The sequence below is a fragment of the Athalia rosae genome, chromosome 3 (genome assembly GCF_917208135.1).
Source record: "Athalia rosae chromosome 3, iyAthRosa1.1, whole genome shotgun sequence".
Lineage (NCBI taxonomy): Eukaryota > Metazoa > Arthropoda > Insecta > Hymenoptera > Athaliidae > Athalia > Athalia rosae.
Genome location: NC_064028.1, coordinates 16,528,802 through 16,548,617, shown reverse-complemented (window position 1 = coordinate 16,548,617; position 19,816 = coordinate 16,528,802). Strand labels below are relative to the sequence as shown.

Below are 19,816 nucleotides of genomic sequence, written 5' to 3'. Positions count from 1 at the left end.
ATACACGGGACAAAAGCAGGTCGTTTCATCTTCTAAACGGCCGCATGAAGCTTTACTTCTAAAATGCCAATTACCCACTTACGTGTCTGGAACAATACGCTTGAATTGTAAGTCCTGGATTATTAGGCCTCTCTTAGAGGATAGAAAACTTCTATCTCGTTGCATTCTTAATATGTCCGTGTACACTGAAATTTTCGCACCGTTTAATTATTTGCCATGAATATATAATAACGCTGGTAATTTCGAACAAATTAAAGAAATGTAGAATAATGATTCATGCACGTCGCGTGTGCGGACCGTAACCGAAGGATGGTGGAATTTGTTTCAATTTTTTTTTTTTTTTTTTTAATATTATTCAGAGCATAAATCTTCAATTTATGAAATTATACTCGAACGAAATTCAGATTTTTTTAAACGCTCTATTTTTCAGCACGAGTTCTACATCGTCGTGTCCGGTGAGCGACTAACTATTTTTTTCGAAACCTAGAGATATATAGGCGGAATTGTTCCATAGACCATCTGCTGCAACGAAGCGAATCGCATAAATATGTTGAGGTCAGATGTCGTTTGCACTTGCGATTAGACCATGTGTAACTAGAGGTACTAACTATCGTTCGTTTTCAGTTTATTACAATTTAAATCGTGCTAATTGTCTCAATTGGATTTGCCAATTTACGTATCTCGCCTCCTCTTTTAACTACGAAGTGGATATCTACACCAGATCAAATTTACCATACGCCTGTTTTTGTATATTTTCTGTAACATATCGGACAAAAATCACCTCATTTTACGGACTGATCCTGTCATATTTTCCTACCAACAAAAAAACATTTTTTTAGGTTTTTTTTTCTCACGACCGCAAAATTACACAGCTCGGCACAGCTGATCGATGATCATGACTATCGACATTGGATTGGGAAAATTTTAGCATAGTTTGTGTTCTAATGAGGAACCACATTCCAAGTAGGGATATAACTGCCATGGCAGGGTATCCAATGTAGAACTGATCGGATCGATTTTTATCAGATAAATTTATAATGATTGCAACCCTATGTAATGATTGCTCTGATCGATTGAATATTGTTATCGAATTCCAAAGATATATATATATGTTTCGAAGATAATACAACAATCGTAATTCTGAGTAGTAATATTAATAATCATTCTCGCTTTTGATTACACCCTAATTAATGGTTAATTGGTATGTCTTTTCCAATCGAAGTTCCTGACCCATAGCAGTAAACGAATTGAAACAAAGTGCCCCGAGTGATAAAGAGAAATAAAAAAAATATCGCAATTTTGTTGCCTTATCTCCGGAGAGGTTGAACTGCATAGAGTTGTATATTAATTAAATCGAATGAACCGGAGCGAATCTGAACTCTGATCTGGTATCATTATCATTTTCCTTTCCTTTCATTTGTTCTTTTTAAAATTCCACACATCTCTGATTTAACGAAATTTTCTAACGCCACCTCAGAATTTCACATTCCAGAACACACAGCTGTAGAGGATACAGTATTATAGAAGAATTTTCGGAGAGGATTTCATACAGATATAGCATTCGCAGAAAATTACAGGTTTTACTTTCGAGGAACTAGAGTCGACTGAACATTATCGTTGTTACATACCACATGCTGTACACGTACTAATGGGTATACACAAAGATATAGTTTTTTGTTTTTTTTTCATTTTTTCAATTTATTTATTTATTTATTTTTTGGTCTGGGTCAGAAAAACCGGCGAAAGTATCTACGTACGTACGTACATGCATATACATATGAAACGTACTATAGATGTAACAACCGCATCCTGTTGCCCTTCCCTTTGTTCCGTTGAGCTCGTGTTGTATGTTAACCGGGCGTATAGGTATAGGTGTTAAAAATCGCTACAGGATAACAGGATATACGAAAATCCAACGCTTGAAATGAAAAGGAAAAAAAAATGAAATCATCGCGTTTCGATAAATGGTAATATAAAATTTGCGCTAATAGTAATCTCACACGAGATCAGTGTTAATATGGTCGCGATAGCTAGTCAATCTAGTAGGCCATCACGTGTCCGATGCGATAACGTGACTTGTTTTTTCAAGTGACTAATGTTTCCCGTTACAACTCATTCTATTCTCTATTATATGATGGAATTCAACTTTATTCGAATTTTTCAATGGAATCCGATCGACCAACTTCACGTGGGAACATTATTTGGCGATTATCTCGCGGGTTCTTTGAAATCAAGTGACGAGAAAAAGTCTCGACTTTTGTACGTACATTGAAAGTACACGTAGGATACGATCGACTCTACCTCTGCACGATCAAGAAGACGTAAAAAAATTAAAGAAATCATTCCACTTATGCGAAATAGAAAATAAATCTATAAGACTCGGACTATATATTTTCTTTACAATAACTCACGACTTGAATTTCCGATGATGATTCGAATATAATAATTCGCCAGTCATCGTGCACTCAGATTTATTGTCAGCAATTTCGTATTCGCATGGATAAGTCGGCAAAAAATTTTCAAAACCGCGTGTCTCGATGTACACAGAAATTACGGAATGAGTTTCTTCAATTTCATTTTTTCTTTTATACAATCGCGTCGGATGAATCAGTCTTTGACCCAAAGACGAATCTGGTTGTACTCGAATTACTAATGAAACAACATAATTAAGCCTTCCGAAATTTGAAACCCAGATCCGCATCTTAATCACAATAATCAGAATAAAAAAGTGAGAAAGAAAAGAGTAATTGAGCTGAAAGAATCTGCCTAAACGAAACGCGTGGCAATGTCGCGTTTAATATACGTATGTCTCAAGTTTCTCCTATACTGTCGCCAAAAATTAGTTGATCCCGTCTGCTCTCATTTTAGAATTCGCTGATGAGGCTCTATGTATAGTATATAAACTTATTGTGCGTACAAATGTACTCAGGTCAACCGGCATATGTATATTATTTCAGCATATCGCACCTCGCTTTTTCCCGCATGATTTTGTGATTTTGCGGAATTTGTTGTTGTTTTTTTTTTTTCTCTGCATCAACACGAGGTTTCTTGGTCACTTCACCGCGAGAAAGAAAGAGAAAGATAACTTCGCTCACGTCCGCTTTCCGGACGAAGCTTTTATACACTTGAATATTTATGACGGAAGATATGCATAGAGTCATCGCAGCATGGTAGTGATGTGCAGCAGCAGCACACTCCATCGATATAAAATAAGAAAGATGAATGAAAAAAAAAAAAAAAATCAATAATCAATCGAACGAACGTACTTTAATATTTACTGCTAGTTTCTTTTCTTCGGCCTATCAATGCTATCGGCTACCATGCAGAATAAGTATACGAGTTGAATATATCGTATTCGAGATAACATTATATACTTGTTTGAAAAAACGTCTCTGTGGAAATTTCGCCACGTCTTCTTTCAGTTCCCGTACAGTCGACGTTAAGGCGTCGTATGTATTTCGGATTTGCGATGTTACGTTTTCATACGTATGGGGTATGCTGCGGGGGATCAGAGTAGGGGATAAGAAATACGTTTGCGAAGATTTGTTAGAAATGCGCGTGTTTCGAAATGTTTTGTTAACTGGTGTACAAAACTACGTGAGTTCACATTCCTTGGCACCTGTCCGACAAAATGTATAATCCAAAATGAAGAATCTCTATAGAAAGACGGTCGGAGATGTTCGCGTGGATTCCGAACAAAGACCTTCGCCGATGTTGCGCCTGATAATCGACGACCATCGGTAAGATAAAACTGTTATATACGTGGTACATATGTTAGCCTAACTTACACATTGAAACGGTCACCTTGATTGTTATTAATCATTAACTCTTGAAGGTGGGCTACAAAAACCAAGGTGTATTTCGATTAGACCCTTGATCCGAGTACCGCATCGTCTGGGTATTCGGACTCTGTACTTATGACTTGAAAAATTAGCTGCAGCCACAGGCTGTGCGACGATGGAAATGCGTTAATGGTAAACATGTGGAATTAAAACTTACGTCGGAGGATGAACCATGTTCAGTAATTCGGAGGGTGAAGTTGGGACCCTGCGAATCGTGAGTTTTCTGCCATCGGATGACCCCATCCCTATGGAAGCGAGAGAGCGTATGGAAACGGAATCGGGAAAAGGTCTTCCAGACTGACTCGCCGCATCGGAGAAAACAATCGAAGCCCAGCTCGTAGCCGGATGATGATGATCGTCGGTAGCTGCAGATTTTAGAGATCGCATACTCGGGTATCGGTGTCTGCTTCCATGTAGTTCGATTCCTCTTGTTATACGACCCCCGACACTACCGTGCGTTGAACCGTCTCTGTAAAGACGTGGCTCAGCTTCCAAAGCTGCTAGACGCGATTGCGGAATTCGAGGTTGTTTCTGATCATGGACGCTATCCGTTGAGCTGTTACCGCTGCTAGACCTTTTGATTCCATTTGTAGTGGAAGCTATGCTCGGTGTGCTGGCTGGAGTAACCATTATTTTACGACTACCAGCGCTAAGGAGTCGTACTCTTTCTTTCCCCTCACTCGGCGAGTCGGAATCGGGATCCTGCTGGTGAAAAATAAGCGGCATGCCCACGGAATCTGGATCAACGTCAGAACCATCTTCTTCCGGCATAGTGCTCATCTTTCGCACGTTGTTTTGTTTACTTATCGCATTTAGTCGGTTGTTGTTAACGTGTTGTTTCAACAGACTGGCCTTACTGTCACTTATCATTGTCACCGGATTGTTGTTGTTACCGTTACCATTAACCGAATCCATTTTTCTCATGCTCCCTTCTGCATCGTGCGGCTACCGATTTTAAATCTGATTAAAATGTGTATCGAAATTGTTTCATTCAAAATTAATTAATTTCTTCCGAATATCGTTTGGTTGTCGAACCGATGCCGTTAAGCCGTCTTCGATCAGTATCTGAATATAATTAATGTCATAAAATACAGCTGCACATGGTAAGTTGATTTTTCTTTTTTTTATAAACCGGAATATCGGCCGCCGGCTGGTTTAAAATATGCAAGGTATATTGTCACATGCGATTCAGTACGGCGATGATCTCTGTAACTCGAGTCATTATTCGGGAAGTTATAAAAGACATGACGATTTTATTCCTCTGCACTTTTATAACACACGAACGCACGATCGATGTAACAAACACTCACGTGTTCTCGCCTACTGTTACACCTATTGAAGAAGAGTAAAATATCGGCGACGAATAAACCTGCGACCGGCGGTTATCTCCTCTCTCTGACTCGACCAAGCTCGGTAGCTGACTGGCAACCAGGCGATGAATGACGGAGCCAAGTGCTCGACGAGTTCTCCCTCCGTAGAGTCGTCGTAATCCGGACAGGTCGTCGTACATACGTACACGACCAAGATATCATGCATGTACGAATGTAAAGCGCTGTTGGCTCTGGTAGCTGAAGGGGCCCCTGTAGCAGTCAGCAGGCACCGTTTCGTCGTATCCAACAGCTCTCAGCCGAGAGAAATACGTCGGGGACGTACGGTACGGTACGTATGTACGAACATTCGTCGTCGTCGGGATGCAATCGGCGTTTTTAGTGCGGCATGATCGACGAAGTCGCCGCCGTGCGCCAACAGCAGCAAACTAATAATATAATATTTTAACAGTTGCGTAGTTCCCTTTCCTACGGATGCTTTTAGAATCGGTTTACCCCAAGATACCAATCGTCCGATTGTACTCTCACCGCCGCTCCTCCGAGTGAACGATCACCGGCATGTGCTGGACACCTAATTTTTTTTTTCCCTCTTCACCGGGCTCTTCGTCGTTCTCCGAACTCCAAATAACCCAGGCCGTTCGATGCTTCATATCCGTCGTTTCTTGTACATCATACGTATAAGTATACACTTACCTATGCGTCACAAGCTACCTCAACCTGATTTCATTATACCTCCCGGTTAACGCCATCGACGTGCAACAGGTATTCACGCGCGCTGGACCCTCCTCATTGTGTGTGAAACATCGTTTGATTTTTATGTTAGAACGTCCGTCGATGTGCAGCAGGTCTACCGCATAATCTGCTGTAAAATTATTATAGCGTAAGAAATTAGAATGATTATTTTACCTAAAATTTCCGAACAAATTAGAGCGTATGAGCACCGTCTATATCGCAGTACGAATTCAAAAATAGTGAAAACCTTATAGTCGGGTAGATATAAATTCAAATTATTCGGGTATACATACGGCTGTTCAATCTGCACGAATGAAGCAACAGGTGTTTTGATCATGGAACGCGCTGGCTCAGAAGTTCGCACAACTTTTCCGAGTTGTTGTTGAAATTTCGTCGAAAGTTTAATCCTGAGAAAGTCTTCTCCGGTTGAAACGTCCTGTTTCCGTTTCAACATCGATTCGGAGTCGTGGGGGGGCTGAAATCTTCCTCCTATTTACTGATGTGATAAACTGTGGTATCCATTCCGAATTGATCCATCTCTGTAGAAGAATGAAAACGTTCAATTCCCTGCCATCGTTAATAAATTTTTGAAAATATTGGCAATATGCGCATTCGATTATTTATAGAAACTTCTGTTCAAGCCACCAAGGATCGACCTAGAGCTATGCAATGATCTTCATAGAAAGTAGATTGTGTCTCGATAAAACTATGATCACTGACTGAGCCTTGCACCTAAATAATCCTTGAATTGTCAGGGAATGCACTCTGCCAACAATAAGGAGAGAATTAAAAACTGGATTTGTCTTACGTGACGAAATTAGCCATCGCTCGATCAGTTGGTCCTCTTTTCGTGTGTTTCTTTTCATATCATTTATATGAATGACCTCTGGCCCAAACTCGCAGAAAATTCGGAATATTTATAATTCGTGTAGAAAAAAATATGACTAAATTCGGGCTACCATAATGTTCGTGGGCCATTTATTCGAGACTTTGCCCTTCTCCCCTACGATTTTGCAAAGACCGGTATACTGCAGTCCAAACGGGTCGTTGATTAAATAACTACAATAACGCTAGAATGAATCGTAAATGATTATTTGATCATATGATGAATACTTACATCCTAATGCAACCTTCAACTTTCGTTTCAATGCCCCTGTATATCTGTAACGTATTTTTAATAACGAAGAACGTCCGCAAGACTCGGACGTAAACAAAGATGGCTCGAGTTCTTGAGCGCCAGGCGTGAAGCGTTGGCTGCCGTATACCAGGCTCTCGAAGCTGCCATCGTTGACTGAAGCCAACGTTCAGTGAACGCTGGCGCCGGTTTAATTTGTTACCATTTCCGAACGGTTCACATCGACCCCGCGCGAATCGTTGCCAATTCAAATATATCTCATTATACTATACTCCGAACTTCTCAATAATCAATGGAGAGACTGACTAAACTATTTTACTGAATCTGGGAATAAAGAGCTTCTTTAATAATCAAATTGAAAATACGTTGAATTTGAATAGAAGTTGTTACAATCAGTAACAACTAAATGCTAAAACTCATTGAGAAATCTCTTCGCTTCTAAAGCTAATGAATGATAACTCGATTATTTCGATAACTACATAGATCAATTCAATTAGCAGATTCGAATTTTTGAGCTCAAATTATTAAAAGATTGATAATTCAACGACTCGAAGCGAAAAGTAGGAAAAAAAGTGTGCTGATACGTTTTGTGAGCAGAGAGATCATTTTATGAAAACTGATCAGGTGCTGCTTTATACCTTCTCAGAATCTGAACGAATTGTAATATGACAAATTGCAGTCATTATAAAGGGCATTTTTTTACAGTATTTTGATGTATTCTGAACCCGATTTCAATGTTTCACCTGAAAACGTTATTTTTCCTATGTCTTGGTCTTTGATTTCTTCCTAATTCCAGCCAAGGCTACTGTATTTTGTAAAATTGAGTAACCAGTTGTCGAATTCTAGGCGCGGCGATACCTAATTTCTTACCATGGTTATTTTTGCTATAAGTTTCATTTTGAGGTGTAGCATCAATGAGGAATCCGACAAATCAGAACTGCTTTTAGATCTATATTTCACTTTGTACATTACTGTGATGTGTATACATCAAATAAATGTTAGACAAACATCGGTGACAGATAATACTACGTATCTATTCTACATTATGTTGGTAGGAAACACAGAATTTATATTTGGATATTATTCAATAACATTAAAATCTCAATTTAATCATTGACTTGCGTTTACTTGTGATATGCTTATACTATCTGATATGAAGATGTCGAGAAATATTTATTCATAATACTTCTACACTATATTACAACAAATGAGGACGCTCTTTTATCATCTATTCAACGGAATCAGTATGGAAGTTATATTTTTGATGCTGCACACTCAAGTCTGTACCAAACCGTATAAAGTCTAATCCCATTTTATCAACTCTCGAGCTGATTGGAGTACAGAATAGTATAGCCGGAGATTATAGTAATGAGCCAGTTATCTATCAAACTTTAATCTGTCGTAAATTCTAAACTCCGTTTTAAATTTTACTATATAACAACGTGAGTAACAAGTGTTGATAATCTATTATTATTATGGAATCACTTGAAAAAAAATAAAATAACATTTTCAATGATCAAAGTAGTTTCTTTGACTGTTATTCAATTAAAAATTTGATGTATGATTAGATTAGAGTCTCAGCCATATTATTTTTCACCAAACTTCAGCGAAAGATGCTTCAGCAAAATTTAAATTTCTATAATTGGGTACAATTCGTAAAAAATTGGAAATTTTTTAATTTTTTTTTTTATTTAAAAATTATTTTTTTCTCTGTAATATCTCATTACATTGCTGCTCTTCCTTCTTCTTTCTCTCTTAATACTTAATCACGTCGAATTGTATACAAATATATGTATACAATTACACATATATTTATATACATCTACATAAATTATAGGTATATATTTATATATGTATCTACCACATTATGCTTATCGTTAGTGCAACCGTCATATCCGCGTTAACTATAATATAACTTTATGTTGCATTGCATTGTTATAAGCATTCGTAAAATTTCTATTGTATGTACACACGTATGTGACGCAGGTAACACGATGGATCGGTAATGCCTGCCCGAGCTGCCTCATTTTCCTCATACACTCAAACACTTTGCACTCTTGTTTAACCAAAAATCATTAATAATTTAAATCCAGATATTCATCTTAATCTATTGCTGCACTGTAAACTGCCCGTCTTACTTCTTTGCAGTCGGTCAGTCGTTGACACACATTAAAGTAAGACCTGCGCCAACCCATTGTTGAGGAGGAGGAAACATTTTTTTGATATGCAATTATTGAGGAATGTCATCTGCTACGTTTGAGATAATCGATCTATTAAACAAATTCGTACTGTAAATCAATAGTCATTATGAAAAAAGAACATGCGATGCATGAACAGGGGGAGGGGAGGGAGTAATGGTTTGATATGGAATTAGTTAGTTGCCATGATTTTGGGGAAACATGTCTAGGGATACCAAAAGTGTAAACAGACATGAAAATGTTCAGTTGCATTTGTGCTCGTTCTTTAGAGTGTCAAAGGACATTGTACTTTCATTAAATAATAGTACTAATCAGCTCAATAATACGTCTGAGAATCTTAAATAATACATAATTTTAATACGTCCGGTGTCAAATTAATCACTGTACATAATATGTATGTACGTTAGTCTGCTCTCCGTGGCGATAATAGATTTAGCATATATTTGATCAGTCGACATGGTACGTTGCTAGTCCCTGATTTGGGTAAGAAGTCGTTGATAATAAAAAGAACTAACGTAATTGACGATTAAGTGGATCCGAAAAGTAGATCCCTGCGTTAGTGATCAAAATATATGATCTTGGGACTCTATGCGGACATGGTATTCATGAGATTGATTTTTTTTCGCATATACGTATGTATACATATATATATACATACGAATTCTAAAGACACTTTGCTCGTATAAAAAATCATTCACTCTCAGAAACAGTAGCAGACACACCGTTACTTTATCCAAATCTGACCCGCGTGATAATTAATTTGTGTGCGGCGTGCGGCGCACTGTGTTGACAGAAGAAAAAAGTAACCAGTCACCTAGAGGACAACGTCGGGCAGGGAGCAATGCCACTAGGCAAGCTGTGTGCCACTTCTTCCTCCGTGATGCCCTACCCCAATCATCGAGCCTGCTCCTCCACCTCCAATATCGTCACGGACTATCTTTCTCTCTTTGTAGTAAATTTCTTCACTTTCTTTGTCGCATAGGAGAAGAACAGCTCCGCCGAATAGAAAGATTGCTGCTCCCCAGCCAACGCCGTAAGCCCAGCCAAATTCCCACATGGTTCGATTTCCTTTGGAATTAATAGTATCTTTGTTATACGTATATCACCATTGTAATAGATTGGAATGTGAATAATTCGTTACGCAACCTTTTCTGAACCTGATAATTAATATTTATGAATGATACAAAAAGAGTGTGGAATGCAGCTTGGTGTGTCAGATGGGTGTGTTAATTATAAATATATCAAAATCAAATATATTGCACCTTCTCTAAACGAGATAAGATAGTGTGGTGATACTGTACAAGATATCTACTGATATTTCTGAAGAAAAGTTGGCTTACCATGATTGAGTTCAGAAGCAAAACAAACTGGATAAACGACAAGCGCTATTAAGAGGGAAGCCACTGAAAAAAGGTATTCAACAGGAAATATATTCAACATTTCATATAAAAACTTATTGGAAGAAGATAAAAAAAAAAAATGAACGTTTGCTTACATGCGATTCCCATACAGAATACCGCAAAGCGATAATATTTATGTTTGTCTCGATGATCCTGTGATCGCAGTCCAAGACCTGTTAAAATTGTTGCTGCTATATCAGCTAAGAGGCATACAACGCAAAGTGCTGCTGCTGCTCTGATGTACGCTGCAAAAATAATAGAACAAATTATCAATGTAAATTCATATCTTGCCGTCAAAGTATTTGAATTGTTTATGATCATCGCAAATTCTGTTAGGCTAAATTGATATTGGTTGAAAAAATCAGATCGTACCAACATCTCGAGCCTGATAACATCCAGCTGGTTCGAGCATATTGAATGGTAAAGGAGTTGGGGCACCCTCTTCAATGCAGTGCGCGAAGAGGCCCTGTCTCCATCCCAAGGCCATCAACCAGTCGGTTGAGGCCAGTCCCATTATCATCAGAAGAATGACTATCACGCCACATATAAACGCTATCACCTGGAAATTTAAATCAAAGTGGTTGTTAGGATGCAGTAGTTTGTAAAATGTAATGAGAAACCCAATTAAGATAATGAGGCAATTAGTAGTATGAAAAAATTTAATTAGGAAACTAATCTTCAAATTCAGGTCCAACAAAAAAATGATAAAAAATATGGATAAGACGGTAAAATTTGATTAGATAAAAAACAAGAATGCAGTATTTGAAAAGAGGGCGTTCTATATGAATAATATACACCCAAATGAAGAATGAAGTTTCGAAATTTAAAAATTAAAAAATTGGTAACTTTCAACGGTAAAGAATAACGAGCTAATATTAATGGACCAGTTGGAGAGGGAGTTACAAGTAGATATAGAACTTATTTCAGTGATTCAATTTTTCAATATTTATAAAATAAACGCGTTATCAATTATAAAAATATGGACAAGTTTTCAGTTTTCAGGTCGTAGATAACCGCATAGTAGCGGGAGGAGGAAAGAAACGGGTAGAAGCGATCGACCGGGTTTGAAGTCCTCAAATCTCAAGGGTGTAAGAATTCTCTTGAGGTACCTGAGCAATCTCGTTTTGCCCCATGCGGTCTTCAGCGGCGGTATACATAATCATCATGGAAACTTTGTGCGTTTAATCAGCGCGTATGTTAAAATGAATTATAAAATACGGTGGTTCGATAAATCGTGTTTAAAAAATACCGCCCATCCTTCGTATCACGCACGATTAATATATTATTATTTATTGGGATTTAAGGTACGTCGTAGACCGCGCCATGACGAAGGTGTGTCGCAAGCATTTAATTTTTTTTCTACCACCAACCGTCAGCGCAATCCCTTCGTCCGCTCTAGACATTCAACCCTTAAATATAACTCATCTTACGTTGAAAATACGCAACTTTTAACGGCACATCGAACGTTCAACACTTTACAAAAATATTTTGTAATAAAATTCTAAAATCGTACGGAGACACGGACAGCGGCCATGTTCACTAGCCCGGGGTCGTTCGACAGGAGGAAAAAGGGGGTTTCGGTAAAGGTCGCGGCGCAATGCGCGGGGGATGCTTTCCTTGCCTCAATTTCACCCTCACTCTCACCCTCGCCCTTATCCTTATCCCAATCCTCATCCTCTAGATCTCAGTGCGTTTCTAATGTATTTTTTTAAATACCCCTTCCTTGCTTCCAGATTTTAGCCGCAGTCGCTATCGCAACGAGACTCGAGGGTGCGCAAATAGTAAGTGAATAAAAAAAAAATTTACATAATCAATTTCATTTGAACCAAAAATTCCGAAATGATTTGATTTTTCGTTTTTTCATCTTACACCCAGGGTCAGATTTACGGAATATTTCTCAAGCATTGAACTGAAATCGGGCTGTAATTAGAGCCTGATGAAATAGAAACCTGATTCTCTGTGGTCAACATTTTTTAGAATTTGTGATCAAACTAAAGATGCTTCGTGAAATTTATGGTTCTACTTTCTTCATTAATTCTTCATTCATCTAATTCATTAATATCTTCTTTTTTACGTAATTTTTATGCACCCTACAGACCTATTATAATATTAGAGACAAAGAGCATAATGGGATTCTATTTTGTTCTTGATCTGAAAAGGACCCACACAATGTGTACCGTCTATGCAGCAAGGGTAGAAAAGAACTTGAAACGGATTGCAGTAGATTTAACGTTATGATTTGAAGAGAATACTGGTCTAAAATGGGGACTATACTGGCTGCATTATATTCCATGAGATGAATCTTCAAATGCATGCAGATGAGAAATATCTTAAGCCATTGTGTGATTCAAAAAGTTTTCAAGAAATTTTATCCATCAGATCAGTTTAACAATCACACAATCTATTTAAAAATTATTTAGATAAATAAGATTTGAATGAAAGTAAAGTTGCTGCTACTTGAACAACTCTGTGCTTCTTCTCAATATTTAATGCCTAGTCACACTTTAAAAAATTGCCATATCTCTAATTGTCAGAATACTAAATTAGTACGCTTATCTTATTATTGCATGGTACTACTACATAAGTTCTATTAGCTAGTGCATTAGCAGTGAGATTCTAAAAAGATAAGTGTCTAGACATTGGTAGGCAGAATCCAGACTGTCAGATGATGTTCGATATAGATCGTTAAATGTTACAGTATTTCTAGCTCCTGTAAAATACATGGACATAATATGCCACTTGTTGCTGAAGATCCTTTTATTAAAGAGGCAAGATATTGTCAAGGACAGTGTGGAATAAAATTGTTTAAAATTAAATCAGAATTCAAAATTGGAAATACTTTTCTCTTACCTTCAATGGTCTGGTGATGGTCACAGTCTCGATTGTAGTTGTTTGAGCCATTGTGTCAGGTTGCAAGGTATTCTGCATCATAAGTGAATGACGAATTTATACATTTGCAAATTCTTTCAATAGTAAAGGCAGTCATAAAACAGCAGCCATTAATGTACATAGAAAGAAACTTAATAAAATAAAAGACGAAGTATCATGAAAAAAAATTACAAAATTACAAAATCAAAAATTCTAGAATTGGAAAATTAAGAATCGAGCCAGTTGTGAAGTATCGTTCAAACGTAAACGAAAGGCAAGAAAAAGTGACAGATCAAAGAAGAATTTGAAGATTCGAACAATAGAACACAACAATGGTAGCTGTAATATCGAACTCTAAAAACTTTCAACAGAAGTTTTACATTGAAAAAGTAACTTGGTTTGAACACAAATGTGAATAGGCAATGCAGTTAACGCATTTTACACTTACGCGGCGCGTACTTGGCCACTTGGACAATACGGGGACAGTTAAAACTCACGTAATCATTAATCACAAGCAAATATTAGTCACTGGCCTGAATAATTGTCAATGATAATTAGGATGATTATTTCGTATCCATTACTAACCGGGCGTAGGTGGGAAAATATTAAGAATAACAACTTAAATATTCGAGGTTTCGTATGACACTTTCGCGAAACTATTTAGATATGACATTACAAAACACAAAGAGAAAAAGAAAAAGTAAACATCTGAGCTCTCTCAAATGTTAATGGCGTGCATACTGCATATAGTAATATAGTAAGTGCGTAACCACGAACCAACAAGTACACTGATTTTCCAGCAACGAACTTCTAGCGTAGATCCGATGCACTCCGCGAATCCACAGGTATATTAAATGGCCACTCTATCTAACTATTCATGGTCGAGAAGAAATCGTTTGAGGAACACTAAGGAAACACTCACTTGAGCCCACTCTTGAATCTTCATAGCCAACAGGAAATGCTTCCATTTTACTGTTGGAGAATCAGTAGCACAGTAACCTCGTGTGTTCGTGTCGTTGATATCTTCGTACCGAATTCGTACGTTGTGAATATGAGGAATCGGAAAACATCATACTCTAGGTAAGACTTTTATCAGGTTAATTAAATTTCTGATTTGCTAAGGGATATGATAATTTTGCTGAGTGGTTATTTTGGCGTTCAAGGGTTCATTTAAAATCCAAAAGACGTTTCGATTATGATTACGAGTACCATGCTCAGATAGTAATGAATACTCTGAATTTCCGGCTAGAACCTCATTAATGGCGCAATTATTCTCTTTCTGTTCTCTAGGTGCTCTCTGAAATTTTTTGGAGCAGGCAGTAGACTTTTGAAGAGGTGGTCTATCTGCGGAGGATGAATTTTAAGGTATGCTTCTTGGACTATCTGCAATCAGGAATAAAAATATTTGTTTAATTTTAGAAAACTGATGAAACTACTTACCGATTAGTCTGATATTAATGATTATTTCAAACATGCACTACCAACTGATGTAACACTTTGTTTGATATTCATAATTTCAACATTACCACGGTTCTAATAACTCCATAATTGATTACAGATCAAAGCTTAGAACCTCTAAGATGAGCTTTATTTCCAAAGCTGTTGTAAGGCTGGGTAACCTATCCAATGCAACTAAGAAACCCTTTGTTGTAACTCATCAAATCCCCTCTTCATTATAATCTGTAAGTTTGAGTTTTACTCTGTGCATATAAAATCACATTGTCATTAAAAAAACGAAATGATGACAAATATTACCGAATAGTATGATATCGTGATTATTTCATACATGCACTACCAACTGAAGATGTACCACACCTCAGTAGACTGCTGCTCTGTTCTCCGACTTCCTTCTAATCAATGCCTGTTATTTTCTTTCCAGATTCTATACTTGCACAGTATAGAAAAATTGAGGTAGAGATAGAAGATGTGAATCTGCAGCAATAGCAAGGAAGCGTCGTGATCTGGGCTGGAGACTAGCATGATAAAATTTATAACTAGGTATGTAAAGTTGCTACTGTTTTAATTACTTGAGCTCCTGAACCAATCGCTTCCAAAGGTGTTTTTTGAATTCCCTAAATGATGAAAAACTCATACCGAATAAAATGAGATCATGATTAATCATTACATGCACTACCAACTGAGGGATATCCTGAATTCCCATCAATGTAATAATCATTTAAGCCTAAGACTGAAAACTCTTCTCTCATTCATATTCCAGAAATCTATACAACTACAAAGGGAAGAGCTAAATTCTGCATTTAAATCGCAAGACATTACCTCAAAATTACAAACTCTGTACTACTTATTATGAAAATGAAAAGACGTTGGGAACGAATACTTATTCTTATTCATTCAGATTTGCCCCCTTCATCTAAACGCAGGTCTGCCATTGACTGATTTTGTGTGGTCGATAAATTTCCTGTGAAATCCCTCAACAAAATCCTCCTATGTTATCTCATTTTCATGAAACCCAGTCTGAAATTTCGAGAACAGATGTTTTATGACTGATACGATACATAATCGTTCAAATTTTTATCGAATTACAATCATTCGTGACCACCAGTAAATGATTCTCGAAGGAATAATGCTATATTTATTTAAATAATAAATATACATGATCAAGTATCAGTGCACTACCGGTATTAACTACTTAAACTAATATACATATAAATAGAAAGATCTTTTTCTTTTTCTTTGTATATGCATTCTAAAGAAAGTTGTGTACAAAATACAAACATGTTTAGCTAAACAATATTGTATAAAATTGGCCTTGATGTACAAGATCATATATATTATATATGTACATACATCATTCTTAAACTAATTTGTGTCAGCAAATAGCAAACTTAACGATATTTGTCGCCAAGAAGTACAATACGATAGATCACTGGGTAACTGACATAAATTTCAAACCATTATCACAACAAATGATAGACAATCTTGTTTTTGCTTATTTTAAGTTTTGAATTATATTTACGTATGTTCCTTTAACATCAGAGAATCCTAGTCTCTTCGCTTTGTATGCAACAATAATTACGCTAGCGGTATAATTTCGAGTCAAAAATAATTTGATGCGCTAACATTTAGATAAAATATAAAAAGTGGGAAAACATATCACTATGCACATTTTAACATTATCAGATCTATTTTAACATCCTTAATATTTGTGTAATATTACATACATAGATAGAGTTATAGGTGGTACTACAAACGTATAAAATGCTCCAATTCTGGCCATCGTAATATAAATTCAACAGACTTTGCATCTTTGTTTCATCAGTGTTTGAAATAAGAACATTGTTATCCAATTCAGAGCGTAAATATTACTTTACTTAAAAGTAGGCATTATTAGAGAAGCTTTTCTTGCAAAATCTGAACAAAAAATGAAAAAAAAAAAGAAAAGAAAAACAACCAATTACATCAAGTCAACTGCCGCAGCATGGAATGAAAAGTAAAAAGAAAGCTTCAATCGAATCAACAATTTCAACTAATGCTCCATTCATAACTTGTAATCAATTCAGTTACAACCAATAATGAGATTCATATCTCTCATGTCGACATCGTAAATCTCAATACACAGGGACAATGCTCTGACTAGTGACGGATATTATTTATTCGATATAATATGCAATAGTAAACGCTAGTGATTTCAATTGTTTAATAACACAATGAAATACTGTATGGCGAAACTAGTTGTTAATACTATTCAGTTTAACGCTATATACAATACACTTAGGCCTTGTTTTCATAGGAATTATATGAACTATATAATATTTATTTATAAACTCGTATAAAACTCTTTACCATAGTTGATAAAAACGTAATAAATTTGTCTCAGTCCCTCACTTCTACGTTATAATTTCAGAGCACACCCCTGTATAGGTGAAAAAAAGTCTAGAAACAAATTATGTACATAATAATAAAATATTCTATGCACACGAAATAACTTCAAAGAAAAAAAACAAAGCATTAGCACCTGCCTGATTTTTCATAAACGTTATTCAGTATACCTTCAAGTATACTTCATTATTCTATCCGGGTGACATTTTGTAACTCAACAGTCATGATGAGTTTAAACGAAATCATCTTTACATCAAATTCAACGATTTTTATGAATGCATATATCTGAGGTGCGCTCTACACACTTCTTATCGTATCGAACCGTAACCGAAGTTCTCGTTCTGCTCTACCAGATACAAAACCTCTTCAAACAGAATCTACGCGATTGCATCCGGACTTTTTTGATAGAGATTCTCAAATCACAAACAAACATTTTGTACCGTGATTTTGTATCAGGATGTGGCTGCTTTGAAATTAAGTTATCAGCAGAAGAATATCAGACTGATAAATAACAGTCGGAGTAATTTCAATCAACAATCCACGGCAAAAGCGAATGTCAATTTCCCAACTAGACAAAATCCAACCGGTTTATAATCACAGGGTATCATAACTTCATTTCCCATAATACAATATGTGCGTCATTACTATTAGGATCTTTCAGCGCGTATGTTGACTTTGGATTTTTATCTATAACAGATTGTATATTTGGCAGTCTCCAATTTATGTACCCTCTTCCCCCCATTAATGTCAAAACGGTGCGTTTGGGCTGGTCGACTTGCTGCGCTCCTTTGTTATTTTTCTTGTTGTTACCCTTCGATTTGGGCATGGGAGTTATTTCCTTAACAGGTGGGATGGTATTGTTAGCAGAAAGCGCTATTTCGTACGGAGTATTTCTACTCGCATTGCTGCTATTCCGCGACAGTTTGCCAGCTTTTAGTGATAAGTTTTCTTCGGAACCGGACGAAGTGTACAACGAACTCGCGTGGGAGTCTACGGACCAATTCGATAAATCCAAAGATCTGGGTCTGGTGATCTTCATTTTCAACCTCCGATCTAAAGTGCTCACTTTGTTTGGTATAGCTGCAAGTTCCGGGTCGCTTTGTCTCAGCGTTTCATATATAGGATCGATACCAGAACTATTTTCATTCTCATAATCTTTAACGTACATTAATTCACCATATAATCCATAAACGTCGCAGTTCTCTCCCGAACTCTGTGAACTTGTGATTGAACTCGACAATAAGCAACCACCGCAGCCTAGACCACGGGGTAATGTTTTCGACCCTCGGTATTCATTTTCCTTACTTCTTTTGCGCCGTAACATGACAGGGCTACTGGTGAGTTGTTGCTTCAGCTTAGCCATGTTGCTGGACAGTGAAACATCTAAACTGGCCCTTTCCCTTGGCCGATGAATGTGTTCTACATCTTTGTTTCTAAGCTGTACACTGTCCTCTTCGATAACTTCATCCTTGATACAATTTGTGGTATTTTTGTTATTCTGTATAGCTAGTAAAAATGTAATTGGACCGAAATGAGCATGATATGATATGTTAACTCGACCGCTGATTATAGGCACACCTTCCAGACGAGGAAGTGGAATGGTTAAGCTTATGCCAACATTTGTTCCCACCCACAACAATCCCTTACACGCCATCAGAGCAGTTACTGTAACGATTGTTTGATTATTGTTCAAATTATCACCACAAGAATTATTTGAACTAGTTGGTTTAGTGACCCTCAATACGTTTGACGCAATGTTGATATCCTGGAGGTGTTTAAACGTCTCGGTATGATATAGGCAAACGGTGCTAGAATTTTTCAACGAAACCCAAAGACCAACACCGGAATGAGCCATGAGTTTTACATTGCCAACGTGTTCGTGTTGAGCACTGAAACTTTTCGTTATTTCCCCGGTGTTTCCATTGAGAACCCAAACTTTTTTACCGCAAGCAGCGTAAACGGAGGAATTTATAGGCATTAGACAGGAGACTGGATCATTGCCTAATGATATTACTAAAGGATCTCTCAGAAGCCAGCTTCCGTCAAATTGCCTCTTGAACATCAACAACGATCCGTTACCCAGCGCGACAAAAACGTTATCGCAATGATATTTAATTTGTACTACAGGCCCTGTGACGGGGTAACTGCCGAGCTCTTCTTGTTTCTCTGGCTCTGAAGCTGCATAGATTATTAACTTTCTAGAATCTGTTCCCATCCATACAAGATCGCTGGCAAGTGTGATAGGCTCGTTATATAGGCCCTTGATAAACTCGATAGCTGCAACTTTGGTTTCTACCAAATCAAAAGCAGTTACTTGTTTCAAAGCAGTAGATGTGGCGGTCGTCGACTGACCAAAGACTGTGACATGACTGGACACTGCGTCGCTTGTACATATCCAGAGATAGCTCAAAGTTCTTCCACGTCGCCTAGTTGGGCGAGGATTTTGTGTCGTATAATAACAACCACATCTGAC

General features: G+C 37.2%; 3 protein-coding genes and 2 long non-coding RNA genes across 22 annotated transcripts in view; 2 read left to right on the top strand and 3 right to left on the bottom strand.

The window, feature by feature from the left end:
• Positions 1-7,146, bottom strand: part of LOC105683410 (sodium- and chloride-dependent GABA transporter ine) — a 20,046-nt gene extending 12,900 nt beyond the window's left edge. Inside the window, exons 1-3 of one of the 3 annotated variants that reach the window (XM_020850930.2) lie at positions 7,020-7,146; positions 6,196-6,441; positions 4,000-6,032 (exon numbers count right to left, since the gene is read on the bottom strand). In XM_020850930.2, the coding sequence (XP_020706589.1) occupies positions 4,000-4,766 (767 nt within the window). In that variant the 5' untranslated portion in view covers positions 4,767-6,032; positions 6,196-6,441; positions 7,020-7,146. Of the gene's footprint in view, positions 1-82; positions 186-297; positions 465-3,999; positions 6,123-6,195; positions 6,442-7,019 lie in introns of those variants that run through there. The other 2 variants (XM_048652676.1, XM_048652675.1) reach the window with 2 other exon arrangements.
• Positions 3,725-16,921, top strand: LOC105683398. 9 transcript variants are annotated; one of them, XR_007277611.1, is made up of 7 exons: positions 3,725-3,740; positions 12,369-12,416; positions 12,795-14,583; positions 14,794-14,868; positions 15,062-15,185; positions 15,383-15,501; positions 15,722-16,921. It is a non-coding gene; the product is annotated as an uncharacterized LOC105683398 (long non-coding RNA). The 9 variants fall into 9 exon arrangements; XR_007277612.1 differs by lacking the exon at positions 3,725-3,740 and adding an exon at positions 5,819-5,834; XR_007277615.1 differs by lacking the exon at positions 3,725-3,740 and adding an exon at positions 5,820-5,834 and having other exon boundaries at positions 14,304-14,583.
• Positions 7,975-14,303, bottom strand: LOC105683397 (transmembrane protein 47). Of its 4 annotated transcripts, none has more exons than XM_048652699.1 (6): positions 14,281-14,303; positions 13,486-13,557; positions 11,008-11,194; positions 10,731-10,880; positions 10,576-10,638; positions 7,975-10,303 (listed from the first exon to the last, which is right to left on the bottom strand). In XM_048652699.1, exons 2-6 carry the CDS (start codon positions 13,534-13,536, stop codon positions 10,083-10,085), a joined length of 672 nt encoding a protein of 223 aa, XP_048508656.1. In that variant the 5' UTR covers positions 13,537-13,557; positions 14,281-14,303; the 3' UTR covers positions 7,975-10,082. The 4 variants fall into 4 exon arrangements, with proteins under 4 accessions (XP_048508656.1, XP_012251376.1, XP_012251374.1 ...); XM_012395953.3 differs by lacking the exon at positions 14,281-14,303 and adding an exon at positions 14,089-14,227; XM_012395951.3 differs by lacking the exon at positions 14,281-14,303 and adding an exon at positions 13,952-14,091.
• Positions 11,104-11,457, top strand: LOC125500305. The gene is made up of 2 exons (XR_007277624.1): positions 11,104-11,243; positions 11,324-11,457. It is a non-coding gene; the product is annotated as an uncharacterized LOC125500305 (long non-coding RNA).
• The window catches only part of LOC105683394 (rho guanine nucleotide exchange factor 10), a 43,082-nt gene continuing 39,336 nt past the window's right edge, over positions 16,071-19,816 (bottom strand). For all 5 annotated transcript variants that reach the window (XM_048652671.1, XM_012395944.3, XM_012395945.3 and 2 more), the window contains one exon: positions 16,071-19,816. In XM_048652671.1, the coding sequence (XP_048508628.1) occupies positions 17,948-19,816 (1,869 nt within the window). In that variant the 3' untranslated portion in view covers positions 16,071-17,947.